General features: G+C 42.0%; 1 protein-coding gene across 1 annotated transcript in view; it reads right to left on the bottom strand.

Annotated features, from left to right (window-relative positions):
- Positions 1-20,924, bottom strand: part of lrp8 (low density lipoprotein receptor-related protein 8, apolipoprotein e receptor) — a 181,690-nt gene that overhangs the window by 13,684 nt on the left and 147,082 nt on the right. Inside the window, exons 10-14 of the mRNA XM_083969399.1 lie at positions 20,655-20,826; positions 16,938-17,162; positions 16,200-16,318; positions 14,481-14,620; positions 7,520-7,661 (exon numbers count right to left, since the gene is read on the bottom strand). Of these exons, the coding sequence (XP_083825525.1) occupies positions 7,520-7,661; positions 14,481-14,620; positions 16,200-16,318; positions 16,938-17,162; positions 20,655-20,826 (798 nt within the window). The remainder of the gene's footprint in view (positions 1-7,519; positions 7,662-14,480; positions 14,621-16,199; positions 16,319-16,937; positions 17,163-20,654; positions 20,827-20,924) is intronic.

Below are 20,924 nucleotides of genomic sequence, written 5' to 3' on the forward strand. Positions count from 1 at the left end.
CAAACAACTCCTGTCCCTCTGCTTCCTTTACTAGAAAAAAGAACTAAACCAGGCAGCCAAGGCTTCAAAGCACAGCTGGGCAGATAAAAAAAAGATGATAAATAACTAGAATCGTTGCCTAGGGGTTGTATGCCTACGCCAACCAGCTTTTTTTTACACTACACATCCATGTGTATCTAGTCTCATATTATATACTGTGTACACACAGTGAAGCAGTTTGATAAAGGGTATTATGTAAGTGTATGTTTTGATCTGTAAGTCTCATTGAATGTGAAGTTGTGGCAATGACGGTCGACAATCCTTCGAATAAAGACGCTGCAATTGAAACGTAGAGGATTCACACACATCATAAACCCAGAAGCCTTGAGCGGCGCGAGCGTATAAGCACAGTTTCAAGGTGGACACCCACGATTATTAGTGTCACCGATTCAGTATCAGACTGAAATGAAATATGGTGACAATCTCTCCTTCTGGTCTCCAGTTATGGCGTTGAATAATAGCTAGAATAGTATTTTTGCAGAACATTATGATATCACAGTGAAGCTGACCTTTCGGATATGAAATGTCATCACTTTATCGTTATATCTTATCATCGGACATTTGTGTGGGAATTGTGTCAAAATTGGCACATGAATCATTGAGTTATGTCCAAAAATGTGATTTGTGAGGTCACAGGGACCTTTGACCTTTGACCCGGCAATTTCTAATGAATTCGTCCCTGTATCGAGGTGAACGTTTGTTCAACGTGTATTAAAAATCACTGCAGGTGAGAGATCGAATGAATGGGACAGACAGAAAATCTGATAATAAGAGTAATAATAATAAAACAGGAACAACAAAGAGGAAGTGTGTCGAAGGAGGTCACGTGACCGGCAAGCGCAATGGTCGGAAGACTCTAGAGCTCTCGTTCGGTATTCCCATTTTTACTGATAATTTGATCTCTAAGACCTCGGCGGTGTTATATTTGGTAGTGAGAGCCATATAAGATGTCAAGCCAACAGAAATTGTTTAACTCGCCGACCAAAATCCCCCCGGCTAAGCGTAAGCAACAGGATGCTAACAGCTCGGCAGCTACCGAGGTTAGCATGGAAGCGGCTATCTCATTAGCCCTAGCCAAACAGCGCGACCAGTTGGAAATGGTTGTCACCCGGGCTATTAACAAGGCAGTGGGGAGTGTGGACGACTCTGTCAAGAAACTTCAGAAAGACTTAGACGCTCATATGGATGTTGTTCGGGGCTTGGTGTCTAAAGTTGAGAGGGTTCAAACAGATACGCGGACCATGAAACGCCAGATATTAGACAACACCACCGGCCTCGAGAAGTTTCAACAGAAGCTCGCGCTGTTAGAGGACCACAACCGGAGAAACAACGTTCGGATCACAGGAATCACTGCAGGTCGAGAGGGTGACAACGCAACCACTTTTCTCCAAGAAATGCTTCCCAAGTGGATACCCTCGCTCGGTAACAGAGTTGTTGAGATAGAGAGAGCTCATCGTATTTACAGCCCGCAGGCGAAGGGGAGCATCCCGCAAACCATGATACTGAAGCTGCTTCGGCACGGAGACCGCAACGCTATACTGAACGGTGCCCGGGAGACGTCCAAGACTGCCCCCATACAAGATGCTGGCAAGTCGCTGCGTTTCTATGCTGACTACAGTGCCCACACTAGTCAGCGGCGGAAATCATTTGCGGGTGTACAGAAGTATCTACGCGAGAAGGGCATCCCATCCTTCATGATCTATCCTGCCACTCTGAAGATCACCCTGGGCGGTGAACAACGCAGCTTTACTACTCCGGAGGAAGCAGAGGAGTTTCTACGAGGGTCTCGGCATGGGGTCTCGACAACGCGCGCGGCAGCTCATCAACACGGGGAAGTGATGGAGCAGGAGTGTTCCGGCACTTGAAGATAAGGCGAGGAGTTTTTCATGACCTGGATTTCACCGTAAGATCTGTCCCGGTTATAATGGACATCTATATGTCCCATACTAATTGTGACATTGAGGGCTGTTGGTCCCCTCCCAGGTTATACTACTAGTTACTGTTTCTAAGAGAGAATATGGACCCTGTCACACAGTTATGTTCATGTTTCAGAGGGACAATTTCAGTTATTTTTCATGTAGCCTGGGTCTGTCAATAGTGGGCCTCACATTTATGTTTCAACTGCTTATATTCCTGCCAGGTCAGTTATGTTTGTAAGTGGGATACAACCGAGTTTTGGAGTCTCAATGAGCTGCGTTATGCAGTGGTCAAGTTACACAGAAACGCGGGTTTTGGGGTATGGGCATGGCAGCAATGGGGTGGGTGTGGGTCTCCTACTGGACCATATGCTTGGATACTTGGTTTACAGTAAGTTGTATAACTGGAATATAAGTACAGTGATTTTTGATAATGGTTAAACTGACTATTCTGAGTCTAAATGTCCGGGGCTTAAACGTCAATATCAAGAGGGTTAAATGTCAGGAATTGATGCGTCGAGCAAATGCAGACATAGTACTAATTCAGGAATCCCACTTAAAACAAGGAGATGTCCAAAGGATGCAAAATAAACAATATATGGTGATATCCTCCTCCAGCAGTGGGTCTAGCTCAAAAGGAGTAATGATTATGTTTAAGAGGAATTTACCGGTGAAAATTGAAGGGACTAGTAACGATAAATGTGGGCGAGTAGCATATGTGTGTACGTCAATTTACAATACGAAGGTTGCATTTATATCGGTATATGCACCAGCAGTCTTTGAAGATAATTTCTATCCTGACCTCACAGAGGAATTACTGAAACTCACAGAATATGAAATAGTTCTAGGAGGTGACATGAATGCGGTCTGTAACCTTCAGTTAGACAGATCTACAAGCTCATTTACACACAGCCAGCAATCAGCCTCTATGGCTTTGAATACAATGATAAACAACTTGAACTTTTTTGATGTTTGGCGATTTCAAAACCCCGGTAGTCGAGATTACACTTGTTTCTCTGCATATCATAAGTCATTTTCAAGGATTGATTATTTTCTACTGTCGCGTAGTTTGAAGGATTGTGTAACACCTGTTAAATTTCTCCCAGCCACACTGGCTGATCACAACCCATTAGTTCTAAGTATTGATCTCAGTTTCAAATCCAAAAAATCTCAGAGATGGCGTTTCAACACCTCTCTTTTAAATGACACTGCATTTGTCTCTGAATTTAGAACTAAACTGTCCACATTTCTCCAAGACAATGTGGGATCCGTTGATGATGCTAGGTTAGTGTGGATGGCGACAAAGGGTTTTATCCGGGATTTTACAACGTCATACGCATCACATGTGAAAAAACTTAGGAATCTTAAGATTAAGGAGTTAGAGGAGAAATGTTTATGCCTGGAGAGGGCTCTAAAGCAAAACTATTCTGACACAATTAATGACGAGTTACAGGTCGTTAGACAAGAGCTGAATGATTTATTACGCAAACGAGCGGAATTCATTATACATAGAACTAGGCAAAATTACTATTGCAACGGAAGTAAGCCCAGCAGGCTCTTGGCCCTAAAATTAAAACAGTGTGAATCAAAAGCGTCCATCGATTCAATACACCACCCTACTAAAGGCCTGGTTTCTAATCCAGCAGAGATAAATAACACCTTTCAGGCATACTACGAGGATTTATATACGTCGTCTGATAGCTTTGACCCAGAAGTGTGTAATAATTTTTTGGAAGGGTTGGATCTGCCCACCCTACAGGGAGAAGAGGCAGCAGACCTGGGCCGCCCGATAACTTTGCAGGAATTAAAAGTTGCACTGAGTAAAATGTTAAGAGGGAAATCTCCAGGCCCTGATGGGATTCCGCCTGAAGTGCTCTTGCATTTCTGGGACCTCCTCGGACCGGTTCTTCTGGACTCCATCCAGACTGCTTTAGAAAAAGGTGCCTTTCATGAACACACCAATGTAGCTTTAATCTCATTGTTACCAAAGAAGGGCAAGGACCCATTACAATGCTCTAACTACAGACCTGTATCTCTGATAAATTCGGATCAAAAAATTTACTCCAAGTTGCTGGCACTACGCCTGGAGCGCTATATGGATAAACTAATTCACATCGACCAAGCTGGGTTCATGAAGGGCCGTCTTGCTGCGGATAACATTAGGCGTTTAATGCATATAATAGAAGAATCTAAACAGCTTCAGGCACCGTGTGCTATTCTGTCACTTGATGCTGCCAAAGCTTTTGACAGGGTCGAGTGGCAGTATTTGTGGGCGGTACTGCGAAAATTTCAACTAGGTGAAGCTTTTATTAAGATGATACAAATTCTGTATGCAAACCCCGCGGCTATGGTCAACACAAACGGATTGAACTCCAGACCCTTTTCTATTTTCCGTGGTACGAGACAGGGCTGTGGCCTCTCCCCGAGCCTGTTCATTCTATCCCTCGAACCGTTTACGCAGCACCTTCGGCAAAATTCGGTCATGTCCCCTATCCGAATTGGACAGACTTCTCATACCCTGTCGGCCTTTGCGGACGACGTCCTTATTTATATGACAGACATAGAAAACTCTATTAACTCTTTATTAGTGGCTTTTGAGGATTTCAAACAGCAGTCAGGATTTGAGATCAATTGGACAAAATCAGCTCTGATGTTGCTAAATGAAGCGGCTAAGAAAGTCAAAATATCAAGCCGGATTCCCATAGTAACTCAAATTACATACTTGGGTATACAGATACACCCCTCCATCCAGAAAATAGTGAAGAGCAACTATGAAAGAATTCTTAAGGAAGTTGAACGTGATCTTGCTAACTGGACCAGGCTACCTGCTTCATTGCAGACGCGTATATCTGTAGTTAAAATGAATGTCTTGTCTCGCGTTAATTTCTTGAGTATGATGATTCCACTCTCTCCCTCTCCAGACTACTGGGTTAAAATTGATAAATTGTTACGTGGATATATTTGGAATAATGGCCGTCCAAAACTTAAGCTTTCGGTTCTACAGAGACCCAAAGATCAGGGCGGGCTCGCCCTCCCAAATTTCAAAGTATACCACCAATCCTTCCAGCTACGTCCTGTCATGGCTTGGCTTGACGGTCGCTCATGTGTCTCATGGAAATCTTTAGAGAAAAACCTAGTTCACCCGAGGAGATTGGAGGACATTTTATTTTCTGGCATAAAAGATAAATACTGTAGGCTGCACTATGGCCCCATTATTGCCAACACAATAAAACATTTCAGGATAGTTGAGAGAGAACTGAAGGGGAACTTGAAGTGGCACAGTGATGCCCCTCTGTGGCACAACGTAAATGTACAGATTGGAAATAAGCCACTGGACTTTAAACCATGGTCTTTGAAAGGTATTAATGTTGTCGGGGACCTGTATGATGGAAATGGCATGCTTAGCTATCAAGATTTGAAGGACCGCTTTGATCTGCAGGACTCTCCTTTTTTTTATTATTTGCAAATAAGATCGGCACTTAAGGCACATGGTGTGCCACTGAGGGCTAAGCTTCCCATACATCCCCTGATAAATTGGATAAACTCCCTTCCCTGCAGGGGCTTTGTTTCGAAAGTCTACTCCAAACTATCCGGACAACAAGAGACTCTACCGATGATCAGAGCATGGCTGAGAGACTTTGGTCAGAAGGATGACGACATTTCCTGGAACAATGTATGGGAGAACATTTTTCAAGCTTCCAAAAATCCAAATCACCAACTCATTCACTTCAAAGTGTGTCACAGACTCTATTATACACCTGTCACTAGGTTTCGCATGAAACTGATACCAAGTCCAAGCTGTACCATGTGCCAACTTAACGCAATAGGATGTTATAAACACATGATGTGGGAATGTCCCTCTGTTCAGGCCTTTTGGGGCCGGGTGTCCAAAGTCTTGTCTGAATTACTAGGTACTACTATAACATGCAATCCAATCTTACTTCTCCTTAATGATGATTCTCAAATACATATAAGTGAGAAACAGCGTAAACTATTGCTGAGCGGCCTCACAGCTGCTAAAAAACTCCTAGTGCAAAGATGGCTACCACCTCATGATCTTAGTACTAGGAAATGGTTGATTTATTTCCATGATATAGTGTTACTTGAGTTGTCTACTGCACGGATTAATAATGCTAAAGCCTCCACTTTGGAGATGTGGTTAGGTGCAGCTGCACAGATAAAGGATAAACTTCTTGGGTTGTGAACAAGAGGGACACCGCTCATTACAATGTATTGTTGACACTTGATGATGTTTGACTTGTCCAGGGGAGACCGGGGAGGGAGGGATGCTGCCAGGGGGGTGGGAGGTGGGAGGGGGGTATTATGTCAAAAAAAAAAAAAAAAAAAAAAAAAAAAAAAAATTTTGTACGGATGTTGTTGTATTCGCTATGCTTCAATAAAAAGTTCTTCACAAAAAAAAAAAAAGAGGAAGTGTGTCAAAGATAAAGATAAGCTGAATGCAGGGATCCAGCCTGCCCCAAAATGGCGGCATTCTGCCCCTAAAATTTGAGACAGCATGTCAATTTTTCATCTACTTGTGCATGTGCAACAAGTAAATTTAACTTCTTTTTTTTTTTTTACACTGGTGAAATGTGGAAGAGGCGACTCAAAAATCTGAGAATCTGTCATTACAGGTGGCGATCTATGTGTGCATGGATCAAGAATGAAAAGGTAATGTGAATATTTGCTTTGCAAGTTGTTTTACGCCCCTAAATTTTCTGCTTTGAAGTTAGGGGCCACTGTGTTCCTAGTAAAAAAAAAAGTTAGTCTGGAGCCCTGTTGGCATATTGGAAGATATTAAGGTCATATTTTAGTGTGTGGAGGTGTTTTGTCGTAGCCAACCATTAGCAGTGCTCTTTCCTTTTTGGGGTCTGCTTAGTTATAAGTACTGTATTCAATGAGAGGTTAAAAAGATATGAAAGCAAGGGAGGAAAAAATAAAATGGATGAGAAGAGGTTGACCTTGCAAACCGCTGCAGTCAAGGTCACATTTTATGAAATATTTCACTTCTCACTGACACATTGGTATCTTTATTTCATTCACTTAGCCTGGTTAGGCCGGGGTTGTTTTATGTCTTGCTCTTTGTTGGCATTTTGAAGAAAACATGCTTAATTCTGTGATATCTCTTTGAACAGAACTCTTGATTTATTAATGAGAGAATGCAATTAGCTCCCTACTGGCACTCAGACAAGACTGCTCTGCGCTCCGAGTGAGAGAGAGAGAAAACAAAGCATGAAAACAGACTCGCACAAACAAATTGCTAGAACGCACTGTTAAACATACCGAAGCAGACACACACACACACACACAGGCGCTAACTAGCACAAACACACACACACACACACACACCTGGGAAAGCGTCCATCCTGGGGAAAATAATAAACACATCATCACACCCATGAATCCAATCACACAGCGGTGTAGAGACAGACCATGATCAAAAAAACCTTGGCGCTTAATCTGCAATTCAATCCTGTCACCTATCGTTCCTCATCTGATCAGAACCACTGACAGAAAACGCCATCGTTTCTGTGTTTTCAGCATTTCTCCTGCATGTGTCTCACCCTTTGGCTGCCTCTGTTCATGGAACACCACTAAGTCCAGCGGGTTGTTGAGATGCTCTGCCACCGTCGCCACGTCGTGTCCTGTCAGCCGGTTGGCGCTGTAGATGGCCTCGTCCTCTAAGTCCGTCCAATAAATACGGTCCTGCAATTAAAGGAAATTACAGGGTTAAACAATAACATAGAGTAAATGCTGGTTTCTGAACCAACTCAGAACAAAAGAACAGAAGACTGATGCAAAAAAAAACACACAATTTAAAACCCTAGAAAGTTAACAGGCCATGTTGTTGTACTACCATGTTGTTTTTGAGATTAAGTATTTCTTGGTTTATTTTGAACCAACAGTTGAACAGTCGCCAACACAAGCAAAAGGTAGATTAGCATCTACTTAAGCCCCTTGCCCATTATAAACATTAGTGTACGCAGGTTTCTCCTATGGGTTAGGGCATTCATTGAGACTTTTACTAAGCAGCTTGAGATTGTTGCAAACGCTGGCTCTAATTAAATTTGTGGCTGAACACAACACAACTCAACACAAAAATGCCACCTCAGTGAACATTTCACACCATCTGCATACAACTGTTATTTGTTTATTAAGAAGAAAATGCCATTTTTTTGCAAACATGGTAAACAGCTGTTGTCCGGGGAAACTGGACAGTGGGGTTCTGCAGGAGTTTTTGTGACGAGAGGCAACTTTAAAATCACTTTTGGTTGTTTGCTGCAGAGTTGCAGTTGATGCAAAAACTAACAATGGATGTTTAATAAAAATTGCATGCTGTTAAATGCACCACTCTTGTTTGTAATGGGGGGTCTTATTACTGCCTGTGTGGAGACACTGCCCTGGAGCATTAAGTCCAAGTGGAAGCCTTAATCTCTACTCATCAGTTTCTTCAGTGACACATTTTGATAATATTTAGGTTTGTGGTGGAAACTCATTTTTTCGGAGATGTTTTATGCCTGAGGTAACTTTAATTTACTTTTTAATCAAGGGCATGTGAGAAATTACTTTGGCCTTGGTTTGAAGGCTCCTTTTAATGCATTATTTATTGAAATAATGCTAAAAGCATGGCTTTTTAATCAAGGACTGAACAAGCTGTACTGTTATGACAAGTGTGCCATTTTAACTGTATCCTCTGACACTCTCAGCATCCGGCACTCAGTCCTGACAATCAATTAATGCTGAACAAATAATGCCTCTGGAAAAAAGAAAACTTGCATTATGAAGCCCACACCCCCAACAGAAGCAATAATTAAAGACTAAGACTGTACTGATGAGGTTTGGCACTGGATAAACAGGTAAAAAAAAAAGAAGAGAAAAAGACAACAGTTGGCTTCTTCAGTTAAAGAAAAGAAAAGAAAAAAGCATTTTTAACTCTGCAAGGACATTGTCCTCCGGAGAAATGGACCAGCCTCAGTAGTTTGTTGTAAAAGCTACAAACAGATTTTTGTTTCTGCTCAGTGCCAAATCAGGAGAGAGTGAAATATTTGGCTGTGCACTGAGTGTGTCTGCAGTGATACCACAAACACTTGCCTGGTGGAGATGCACACACAGACTTTTTCTACTTCCCCCCTGTTTTAAAAGACCCTTTTGTTAAGTAAAAACATCATCAGAATTACATGTTCCTCCATTACTGTAGCTGCTTATACTGTTAGCCCAGACCCGTGAGGACATAGTCTTGTGTTTCACTTTTGTTTCTGTCTTCATTTCTCTCTAAAACACCTCTTCACCATACTCTCTTAAGTGACATTACACGATAACAGGATAACAGCTCATTGTTTCCACGGCAACTGCAGACTGCTTCATCAGTGCAGGCACACATCAATTAAGAAAAACACAGAAAATGATAGCGAAAGAAAGCACGGAGATGCACACTGCAAAAACTCAAAATCTGTCCAAGAATATTTGTCTTATTTCTTGTCAAAATGTCTCATTTCTAGTCAAAACTAATCTCTTTCCACTTTAAATAAGACTCATCACCTAAAAATGAACTTGTTTTTAGATCATTTTCACTTGTTTCAAACTAATTTTCACTTGAAATAAGTAGAAAAATCTGCCAGTGAAAGCAAGTTTTTTGTGCTTGTAATAAGAAAGAAAAACTTGCTCCACTGTCAGATTTTTCTACTTATACACTTACTTATCTACTAAGTGAAAATCTGCTTGAAAGAAGTAAAAAGTGTCTAAAAACAAGTTACTTTTTAATGTGATGAGTCTTATTTTATGTAGAATTAGATTTATTTTGACTAGAAATGACATTTTGACTAGAAAGGTAAGATTTAGAATTTTTGCAGTGCAGAGATCATGTAAAGGTGTGGAAGTGGATCAGACAGGAAGGCTACAGTCAGTCAGCGACGGTGGCTCATGGATCTATTTTGTTTTATTCACCTGAGGTTTCATTTACAGTTTTATGCTCTCTTTTAAAGGTCAGGGACCTCTAGGGGTCTGGCTGCAGATTTGTCTAGCAGCCCAAGCGGGTACTCTATGTGCATCTCTCTGTGTGCGATTCAGCCATGGCGGTGAATACATGCTCAGCTTTTGTGCCGGGTTATCAGAGGACTTAACCTTTCTCTCGCCGTCTCCTATTCCATCTCTCGCTGCCTATCACCCCATCTCCTCTCTCTCTCTCTCTCTCGCTCAGATTCAGATAACCTTTACTCATATGACAGTGGTGCTGAAACAATGAAAGACAAATATCAGCCATGTTGATAAAACAAATCTATCATCCCATCTCCCATCCTTTTGCCCTTCTTCCTCCTCTGCAGATGTCTCTCTCTCGTCAGTTCTCTACCTCTGTTTTCTCTGCTCTGTCAGTCTGTCACTTCTTCTCACCTTGAAAACCTCAAAAGCCGACACAGACCTGAACGGGTCAGCGCTGTTCATCGCAGGATCAAGGTGAATCTTTCATGTGCTGGAGGACACACACACATGCACACACATGCACACACACAAGCTCTCCTGAACACATGGCGTTACATCACCTCAGTCAGAACTGTCTGTGCTTGTCAAGGGGACGAGATGAACAACTAAATGGATGTGAAGTGTTTTTAGTGTCAGGGGAGGAACAGCCCTTGATGATTTTGTCATGAATCTGCCCCAAAAGAACAAATGCCGGGACCCTCTGACTGACACATCTGCCTGATGAGCTTCTGGTGCCTCCTGCCAGAAAACTACAAATGAAAGCTCAAACAGAGCAAAATTCAGTCGTTTGAAGCCTTTGATTTTATTTTATTATTATTTTTTTTTTTGTGGGGTTTGATTTGCATTCTTTGTTGTATAAGTTCTAGTTATAAAATATTAATGTGGTGACTTGGTGTTCAATCTGTGTACGAATCAGATGGTGTTGGGAGAGATTTTCTGTTCATCTCTGAAAAAGAAGCTGAAAAAGTCCGCAAATCCTGTCCGCATACATGCTACACCCACACCGGTGCTTCCTGTTCACTAGATGGACTGTCCATCACCTCGGCTCTCATTTAACCGACCCCTGTGCAGCTGATCAATGTGTTTACTGTGTTTCCATGTTCCTGGTTAAGTGCACATTATGACCCCATTTTGTTGGACTAGTGTGGATGGAGGCAAAAGAGACAAACCTACAGGCCCCAGCACCTTTTATTGTCTTTCTTACTGACTTTCTTTCTTTCATTTCCCTCAAATCACCATCCCCCCTCTCTGCTTCTACCTCCCAAGCACATCTCATCTTCTCCTCTATCCCCTCTAGTCAAGCAAAGAGGAGATAAAAAGTAATACAATGATACTAAAGCTGGAGAAAGAGAAAACATCACTCTCTGCGTGTCTCAGCGATCCACATTTCCTCCAGGCTCGGCGCCTCGGTGGGGGGGCGGATACTGACTTTGACTGGTTTGTGTGTGTGTGCATGTGCGTGTGTGTGTGTGTTTGGTGGCAACATGTTAGGCTTTGATACAGGAACCCTGCGTCTTTCCTCTGCAGTGTTAGGAAACATTAGCACACCAGTGCCGATGTGAATTTTGCAGATGATATGTGGAAGAGAAATGACTTTAACACTGACTGGATATCACTCAGGAACAAGAGACGCTGCAATAGCTATAAACCACACATGTATATTGTTATACCGCATACCTGTCAAATTCTAATATGATAGTATGGGAATGCATGTGTAGATAAGGAGTGCGGACTAGGCCTTTAATGAAATGTATAATGAAAAATGACTGAATGTGAATTGGTTTGACATCTTTGCTTGAAAAAAAACGTGCCAAGTCTCCGCTGCTGCAGCACAAAGACGGTTGAAAGCCTCAGTTTACCGTGAATTAAAACATATAACTCTTTACCTTGCTTGCGGCACGGAGCCAAAACCTCATCAAAAATACATTTCCTCCTCAGTGCATCACACATTAATTGCAGCAGTAGCTCTGACGATTTTGTAATCACTGCCAATGTGGTAAAAGTTCTCAAAATCATTCCTATCAACATCGCCATGCCAATAAACCTTTAAATCTTTATCTGGTGTCAAGCATGCTGTGGCATCTTCTACAGTACAACCAGTACAGGCAAACAGAGACCAAGACTCTGACTGTAAAAAAAAAAAAAAAAACGTTCCCTGGAAGCTAATGTCCCAGATTATTCATGAATTAAATTAAATGAACAAATAAATGTTCGGTGTTTGGAACCAGGCAACTCTGAGGAAACAAACTTTATCAGTGTGTTGGGACCATGGGAAAGGGATTTTTAATTTGTTCTGTATCATAACCAGAACAGAACAAAGAGCAGAAGAGCTGAGGGCTATTAATCTCCAGGGATGAACTTTCACTGCTGCCTGGAACGTTGGTTTTATTCATCTCTTCTACACACACACACACACATACTCTCACACATACACATGCAGGCACACTCAGCTGGACATGATGGATGTCCCCTCTTCCCTTTGCTTCTCATCATCGCACCGTGTGCAGCTGATCACATTTCACCTCCCTCTATCTCCCCCACATCCTCACTTTCACTTTGGTTCTCCAGCTCTTCTCCTTCTTCTTCTCCTTCTCCTCCACCTTCCACACCATCTATACTTCACAGGCTCTATCAGACTCAATAAATACACCGGAATTAGTTTCATTGATTGTTGTACTCTACTGTGACTCGACACTCAGTAGCCCTTGAAGAGATCATTGCTTCTCTGGGTTTATCCTGCTGCTGCTGCTGCTGCTGCTGCTATACGTTTAAAACATCTCCATCTATTTCTTCTCAGGCTGTCTCTCTGTCAGTCAGTGTTCCTGATCTGACTTATCTCTCTTCTCAGCTTTCACAGACTTTGCTCAGTCTCAAGTTTACCCTGAAAATACCAGGAAATGTTTCATATAGAAAAAAAAAGCAACGCCACACATATTAATACACATATAAAAATCCCTGCTGCATGAACAACTATGGCTAAAAGAAATAGGACAATAAAACCAACACCTCACGTCTGCTGCTTAAACTTGGCTCGCTGAGAATCTATAAATAGACAACCAGGATGGGAATGGGATGTGTGTCCCACTTGAGTATACAGAAATGTTCTTCTGTGAATCTAGAGTATCTTTTGGAGCTCAAATAAGGACATTTGCATCTTATTTGCCTTTCAGATAGAGAAATCCATGCCAAGTTTAAAATAATGATATAATGGCACAATAATAATAATATTACAAGGTTATTATTCCCTTGTTTTCTTTTTCGTCTAAGTACAGCTTCATTAAAGTTGTTAAAGCAAGCTTAGTGAAATTAATTTTACCCTCTTATCCTGAAAACAAGTTGCATTATGTATTCATTACCGTATTTATTTTTTACTTTTGATATTTGCTTGATCTAAGGTCATTTCTATTGTGTTTTTATAAAGCAAAAACACTTGTGGTGCTGTATCATTTAATTGTTTTAGTCCAGTCTTCATTCCCAACAGGAGAAAAAACACCCTCAAAAAAATGAGTGTTCAAAAACAGTTTCTTATCTAAACTTTGTCACCACATGATGATTATGTTGATATGGCGAAAAAAACAAATTATGTATCACCTATCTGATGAATCACAGTGTCTATTACATTGATTTGTCTACTACAACATCTTGTAAGCTGCAAACTGCTGCCCAGAAGGTAGAAGGTAGAAAAACAGTCTGGAAAACAGACAACACTTATGAACTAATGTCAGCGATTAGTATTTAATGGGCCAATACAAAAACTAGAATTAACACCCTGTGGTTGTATGACTCAGGAAATACAGTCGCAGTGTGTTTTCTTTGTCACAGTGTAGAACGATGACATTATCAAACAGGGTGCTTTGACAATTTGGATGTAAAATGTCTTCACTTCATTTTATATTCTATTAGACCAAGCATGTCCAAACTAAGCCACAATGGACCATGTGACAGTTGATTGGTAAAACTGTGTGCGCTTGTTGGGTTGGAATAAAAACCTGCAGCCATGCGGTCCTTTGAGGCACAGTTTTGACATGCCTGTATTATTGTAGACGTTGGAGTGACGGCCAGAAAAACATGTTTTGTGAGGTCACAGTGACCTTGAACTTTAACCTCTGGTCACCAAAATGTAATTAGTTCATACTCGAGTCCACATGGACAATTGTATCAAAAATGAAGGGATTCTCTTGAAAGGTTTCTGAGATATCGTGTTGACAAGGCAAAGTGCCTGGTTTGTGAGACCTTTACCTTTGACCGACAAAATCTAATTAGTTCATCTTTGAATGTTTTATGCCAAATATGATGAAATTCCCTCAAGGTTTTACTGACATATCGTGTTCATGAGAACGGGACAGATGGACATACGGAGAGAAGCCCTGATAAGAAGATGCCTCCGGCCGGCGTGGTGGCATAAAAACATGGTGCGGTACTTTAAAGTTAGTTTCTGCCTGTATAAACAAATTAACAGCACACTGAGAGACCGAAGCCCGGCCCAGTAGCATCCACTGCACTGCTAACTGTAACTGTGGCTGCATTTTAATCTCAACACGAACATACCTCAAACACAGTGAGGGCAAACGGGTGTCCCAGGTGGTGATGGGAGGACAGCAGCACTTTGCGGTTGTCTCCGTTCAGATCCACACTGGACAGCAGGTGCAGCTTGGAGTCGACCCAGTACAGACGCCTGTTGGACAAGTCTGTGAAGAAATTTAGAAGAAAAAAAAAACGAAAGAAGGAAAGAGAGAGACAAATGGAGAGAGAGAGGTCATTCAGAGAGAAAAGGCCTGGGGTGAGAGGTGTATGAATGTAATGGCCCAGTAGCTACACCATCAATCTTCCCTGACATGACGGCTGAGACCCTGCGCTGAGAAAACACAGATGTGATTGTAATATTGTCGGTTGACTTCCTTGCTGGGAAAAATATATGTGCCCTTGAGCAAATTGATTAGTCTTGCTGGAGTTATTTTAAAGGGTAAAGTCAATGTTTTACAATTCACTCTCCTTGTATCAGTGCCCAGTACTGTTTATATTGGGACTGCATCATTTCTGTGCCTTTGCTAAGGGGCTACAGAGTAGTGCCGTGGTTAGTTAGAAAATGTAGACTGCACTGTATCTGACATCAGAGGACATAGTCCCAGTATATCTCTGCTTTTATAAAGTCTCATAAACACCTGCATACATATGTATTACAGATTTCCCCTCCAAATATCTTCTCTCTCTTTCAAATGACCATATTTTTAATTAAAAATGTATCTCTGCACAGTACAACGTGAACCCTCTGTTGTGGGATTTGAAAAATTAAATGTCTTAACGTACGAAACAACATGAATATGGAACATCTTTGAAGCTAGAAATTAATCATGCTGTCATTGGTGGTTTCCAAAATCAATACTAATGTAATATGTGACTTTTTTTTTCTTCTGCTGACCATTTCAGCCATTTCAACCATCAAGAGAGCTTACAGTAAGTGATCATCAGCATTGTCAACATCACATGCAATAACAACACTGGCATTAGTTAATATATTTTCCTAATATGGTGTTCAACAGCAGACGTTGGATGACATGCTGCAGGCGAGTCAGCTGAGTGAGTGTTAAAGAGCAACTGAAAAACCACAGAACAATTTTCTTTCACAACTTCTCCTCCCCTGACTCAGACAATCACCTGCTCTGTTTTCTGCTCCATATGAAATCAATGTCCGGAGCAAAAAATAATCCACCCCCCCCCCCATTCTCCCGCAGCATTATAGTGCAACTCTCTCATTCTCCTTACTCTAAAAAATAATTTGTTTTCATACAGATGCGGCGACACCTCAATTCCACAGAGTGTGGCGAGTGTGTGCCTCTCTTTCTCCGCAGGCAAGGGCAGCTGAGAGAAATTGGCTGGTGCCGCGCAGGGAGTTGAAAGGGATGATGGGAGGTATCGACGGCACATAGCGTCTGGCTTATTAATTCAGAGGCCCGTGTTCGCTGGCTTGATTGATGAGAGCCAGACACAAACTGAGCTATAACAATGAGAGCTACTCAGGGGTTGCAACACGCCCAGACTGTTTTCTTCTCTGAACTCTTGCTGTTTGTCTCTCTCTGTTTCTGTCGGTGTTGTCTCTTTCCCCGTCTTGAATTTAGTCTTTTTTTTTTCTCCCCCTTCTCTCTAAAAGCAATTTAAGCATTAAAAAAGTTGCTTTTAAGACTGCTCCCAGTATTGACTGATGTTTCTATCCTGGTATCACAGAATGGTCTTGTCTGCTCTGTTCAATGAGCTCTTCATATTTCTTACCCAGAGTGATTCCATTGGGCCACTCGATGTGTTCAGACACCAACACTTGTCGGTCCACTCCATTCATCCCTGCTTTCTCAATCTTGGCCTGACCTCCCCAGTCCGACCAGTACATAAACCTGTGGGAAGATGTGCGGATAAGTTAAATATGAACAATTCTACTGTGTGTGACTGAATCCACTTAATTCTTTCACACATTGGAATAGGAACAGGCTGTTTGACTCCGTCTCTATCTCATTTCTCTCTCCAAAATCAAATAGTTTTACTTCTGAAACAAGCCCTGCAGTATGGCAGGTACTGTAAACTTGGACCATTTTCAAATGAGTGTGTGTGTGTCCATGAGAAACCTGTGAAAGCCTGGCTTCATTTGCATGTATTTCATGCTAGTCTAGGTTTGTAGAGTTGTGAAAAGAGTCCTTTGGGGAACTCGAATCGTCAAAGACAAAGAGAGGGAAGTAGATAGAGCCACAGAGTCACATTGTATCTGCAAATAATCGTTAAGCTGCTTAATCTAACAGATGGCTGCAGCACTACAGATAGTTTTATTATGATGTAGTAAAAATATTTTAGGTTTACCTTTAGACACAAGTTTCTTTTCTACTTAATAACATTTACCAAATTCAGGGAATGACAAACACAGCCACAGGCCTGTTCAACTACATCCTTTGCTGCCTTTTCATCTATTTTTGTCCTCTTTACAAAAAATTATCCCTCCGCCCTTTAACTTCTCCCACTCACCCCTGGTGTGGATCCACAGTGATGGCCCGCGGCTCGCTCAGCTCGCTGTCTATCAACACTTTCCTCTTCCGGCCGTCACCCGTGGCGACGGAGATGCTCTTGTTGCCCGAGTCGGTCCAGTAGATGTTCTTATGGACCCAGTCGACTGCCAGGCCCTCGGGGGAGTGGAGCGAGTCGATGAGCGCCACCTGCTGCGATGAGTCACTGGCCTTGTTGATGTAAGCGCTGGCGGACGGTGGTGGAGGAGAGAGGAGGTGTGTCGGTCAGCGATGCAGAAATCATCAACCCAGTCATTTAGAAACAGGCAGGAAAAAAAAACGAGAGAAAGACACGCTTGCTAGATTTGTTGTTGTCCACTCTGATTTCCTTTTTCTTGTGAGGAAAGATTTCAGTTCACTTCACGCCTCAGATAGTTGGACATGGTGGTTAACAGGTATTCTTTACTCTAGATAATGCTGTGTCAGGGGCACCCAAACCTGACACTTCTATAACAACCTCACTTCTCCCACCAAACACCACCTCCCAGAGAGAATGAGTCTGTCTTTATCCATCAGCAGCTTACAAAACAACCTGTCGCTTCCTCTGCTCTTGTCACTCTCCCCATCTGTGTCTGTCCCTTTCTTGTGCTTTTCAATTTCTTTCATTTTCCTCCACTTTCCCACTCACTCTCTGCCCATTCCTCTATCCCCTTTTCTTTTTTTGCTTTTCCCTTCTCCCTTGCTCCCTCAACTCCCTTACTAGTGTGACACATTTGCAGACATACTGTAGCACATTATTGTTCTCTTTACATAAAAGCGAGACAATACGAGACAACCCTGTTAAAAGGCTGCGAAACACAACATCCCCATTTTACACCCCGTCATCACATGTCAGCAAAGCGTATGAGGATATAAAGATGAGACGTATGGATGGGAGAAGCAGCTTAGTACAACTAAAAAGTGGAGGATGGTGAAGTCGTTGGATTGAGGGATGAGGTAGAAGAGGATGAGTCAGAGACTTGGAAACAGATTGCGTTGTTAATTACTGTTTGCCACACCAGACGTCTTCATCAATGGGGGAAAAGTTAGCCTGCTGGTGCCTTGTTGTGATAGATAATCCAAGGCTGCTTTCTCGTGTCCCAGGGTCTATAACACGGATTTAACACCTGTCTCTCACTCGGGGGGGGGAAATGAAAATGAGGGAGCACAGTGAATGAACATGGACGAAATCTCTCATCACTGGGCAATCACAAACAAACAACACACTGTAACAGCATGTTTTTTTTTACTTTGACACATGCTAGAATCTATTTGAGCATCCTCTTTGTACTGTAATTACTCCAATATTTGACTAAACTCTTGGTATTATTCAATATAAAGTTATTTTTAGTTAAAAATGTGTACATATGCTGGGATGAGCAGGTTGCAGGGATGTCTAAGGGGCAGGCTGCACCGAGGAATAAGACAAAGACTGATGAGTCCAAGAACACTGAGCAGATTGCATCTTTAATTGGCTGTATCATTGTTTGCAACAGACATCTCCATCATGAGGCGAAGTTAACAAGTCATCGACCCGTAACATGCTAATCACTATGAATTAGCCTGGAAAAAATCCACACTGTCACAGTGATGGACAATGAGGAGGAATTACCTTTAAATCCACTCCACTATTTCTCTCTGATAACATGCACCTGTATCAGAGAGGGGAAACTACTTCACCTGGAAATGAGACGCCTGGCTGGGAGCTGTGATCAATCATGTCATCAGCATTAAATTTAGAGTATCTAGTTTCTTAAAACTAAATATCTGGAAGCAATCAAGCATTCATGAAACATTATATATACAGGATGAAATCAAGAAATAGTGAGGTAAAGGGAAAAGAAAATCCTGTGCTGGAAATGATGACACAATGTTCACCTGAAAATTAAAACTCCCATATTTTGCATTTTCCCAGTGTTTTATTTCCCCTATCCATAAAAAGATTAGGAATATTAGTGGTTTTAAGTAGCAAAATATTTCAGTGTAGTTTATATCTCCTCTCTTGGGCTTCTCTCTGGAGCCTCAGAAACAACAGATTGATGAGCCAATTAGGAGAGAGGAAGCTCAGAGCGTCTCATCTGGTTTGCTGAATGTTTTCTAATAAGTGATCCAATAAAAAAATACGTATGAGATTTCAGGTAAACTCTCAGACCCCTAATCCACCAAGGTCGGGACAGGTTTGGTTTGGCGAGGAACAGTGACTGTTTCATTGTGACATCACAAAGATACAGAAATCCTGGCTGCTCGTTTAAAGACTTAACTCCTGAATACAGACTGTGTGCACTTCTCTGTTGATACTTTTACAGTGTTAATATAGAAACTGGATATATTTTTTGATGAAAAAAGGCAGAAGTCTCACTATATTGCTGCTATTTTGTTTCTTATGAAATGATACGGCTTGACATTGCGCTCCTGGTAGCTGATGACACTACAGATTGCCCTGACCAATCAGTAGTGACGGACAATTTTTCAGTAAACACACTGGATGCCGAAGCAATTTGCTGAAGCACTTAAAGGTCAACGAATTGAAGAGATTAAGAGCTGTAAAATGCTTCACAACAACTGCAAAGATGTGTCACAGTCACTCCTGGTTGTGGCCATTTTTACTGTTGTGACCTTGGTCGTTAGTTAAATGTGTAGTAAAAGGACTGCACTCTCCTTAATCCTGCCAACCAGGCTGTGCTACAGTATGTTGATCATCTTTCTAATTGGGGTAAACAAACATCACTAAGAGTAACATGCAATTAGGAACATATTTACACTGGGTTGATGATGGTAAACATTAATGTTTTGGATGTATAAGAATATTTTGCCTTTAAAAGATGAAAAAGGAGGCAAACACACCAAACAAAACAACCAAAGACGATTAAATTGTACAAATTTTGCTTGTTGCTAGCAATTTAATGAGACTGTGTGTGTGCGTTTGTGTGTGTTTGTTCATCTGCTGCTTCAAAAGTAGAGTCTATCATGACAAATTAGTCTGCTTGTTCTATCTCTATCAAAAGCCCTTGACTGTGTGTCTGAGTTTGTGTAGGAGCGTGTGCACGCACCAGTGTGTAGATGTGCGTGCGTGAAGATGAGTAATGGTGGTGATTATTGACGCAGTGAAATTAGAGGGAGCATATGGCTCAGCTGAGATGATAGAAGGTCCCTCCCACTACCTGCCAGCCACCAGGGTGACACACACACACACACACACACACACACACACACACACACACACACACACACACACACACACACACACACACACACACACACACACACACACACACACACACACACACACACACACAGACAAACACACACATCTACAGTTTGTTTAATGGAGTATGAATGTGTATGTGCGTGCAGATGTGTCTGTGAAGGACAAACAGTTCCACCTTTTACTGTCAGACTGATGACGCAGCCCTCCAGGTGTGACTGACACACACTTTCTCTCACACGCACACATGCACACACATGCACTGACACGCGTACAGCCCCCAGGTGTGTCTGTCTCGCTACCAGAAGGTGTGCCAGGTTGAAGCAGACAAGACGGATGGATTTAGGAGACAGAGGATGACAGAATGGCGGAAGAACTAGGACGAGGTTATTTAAACTCCTAAAAGTCCATTCATGGTTTTCATTGCCCTTCGACACATCACTGAAAATAATACGTACTGTGCATTGCATTGTGTGTCCGTGTGCATGCCTTTACCTGTATATTTTCTGATGATACAAGTCGCACCAGAACATCTTGTTGGTTGAAACGTCCACATCCAGGGCCACGGCGTTCTTCAGTGTGGGAACCACTTGCGTGTATTCGTTCTTCAGCAGGTCAATGCGACGGATCTCGTGGCGGTTGGTGAACATCAGGTACGGACTCTTTCCTGATGGAGCGGGACAGACATTAATGTCACAATAATGTATAAGGACGTCTCCTGAAGAACATTTTCTGCCGTTTATTTACTACCTGACATTGTCAAGA

Source organism: Trachurus trachurus, assembly GCF_905171665.1.
Source record: "Trachurus trachurus genome assembly, chromosome: 4".
NCBI lineage: Eukaryota > Metazoa > Chordata > Actinopteri > Carangiformes > Carangidae > Trachurus > Trachurus trachurus.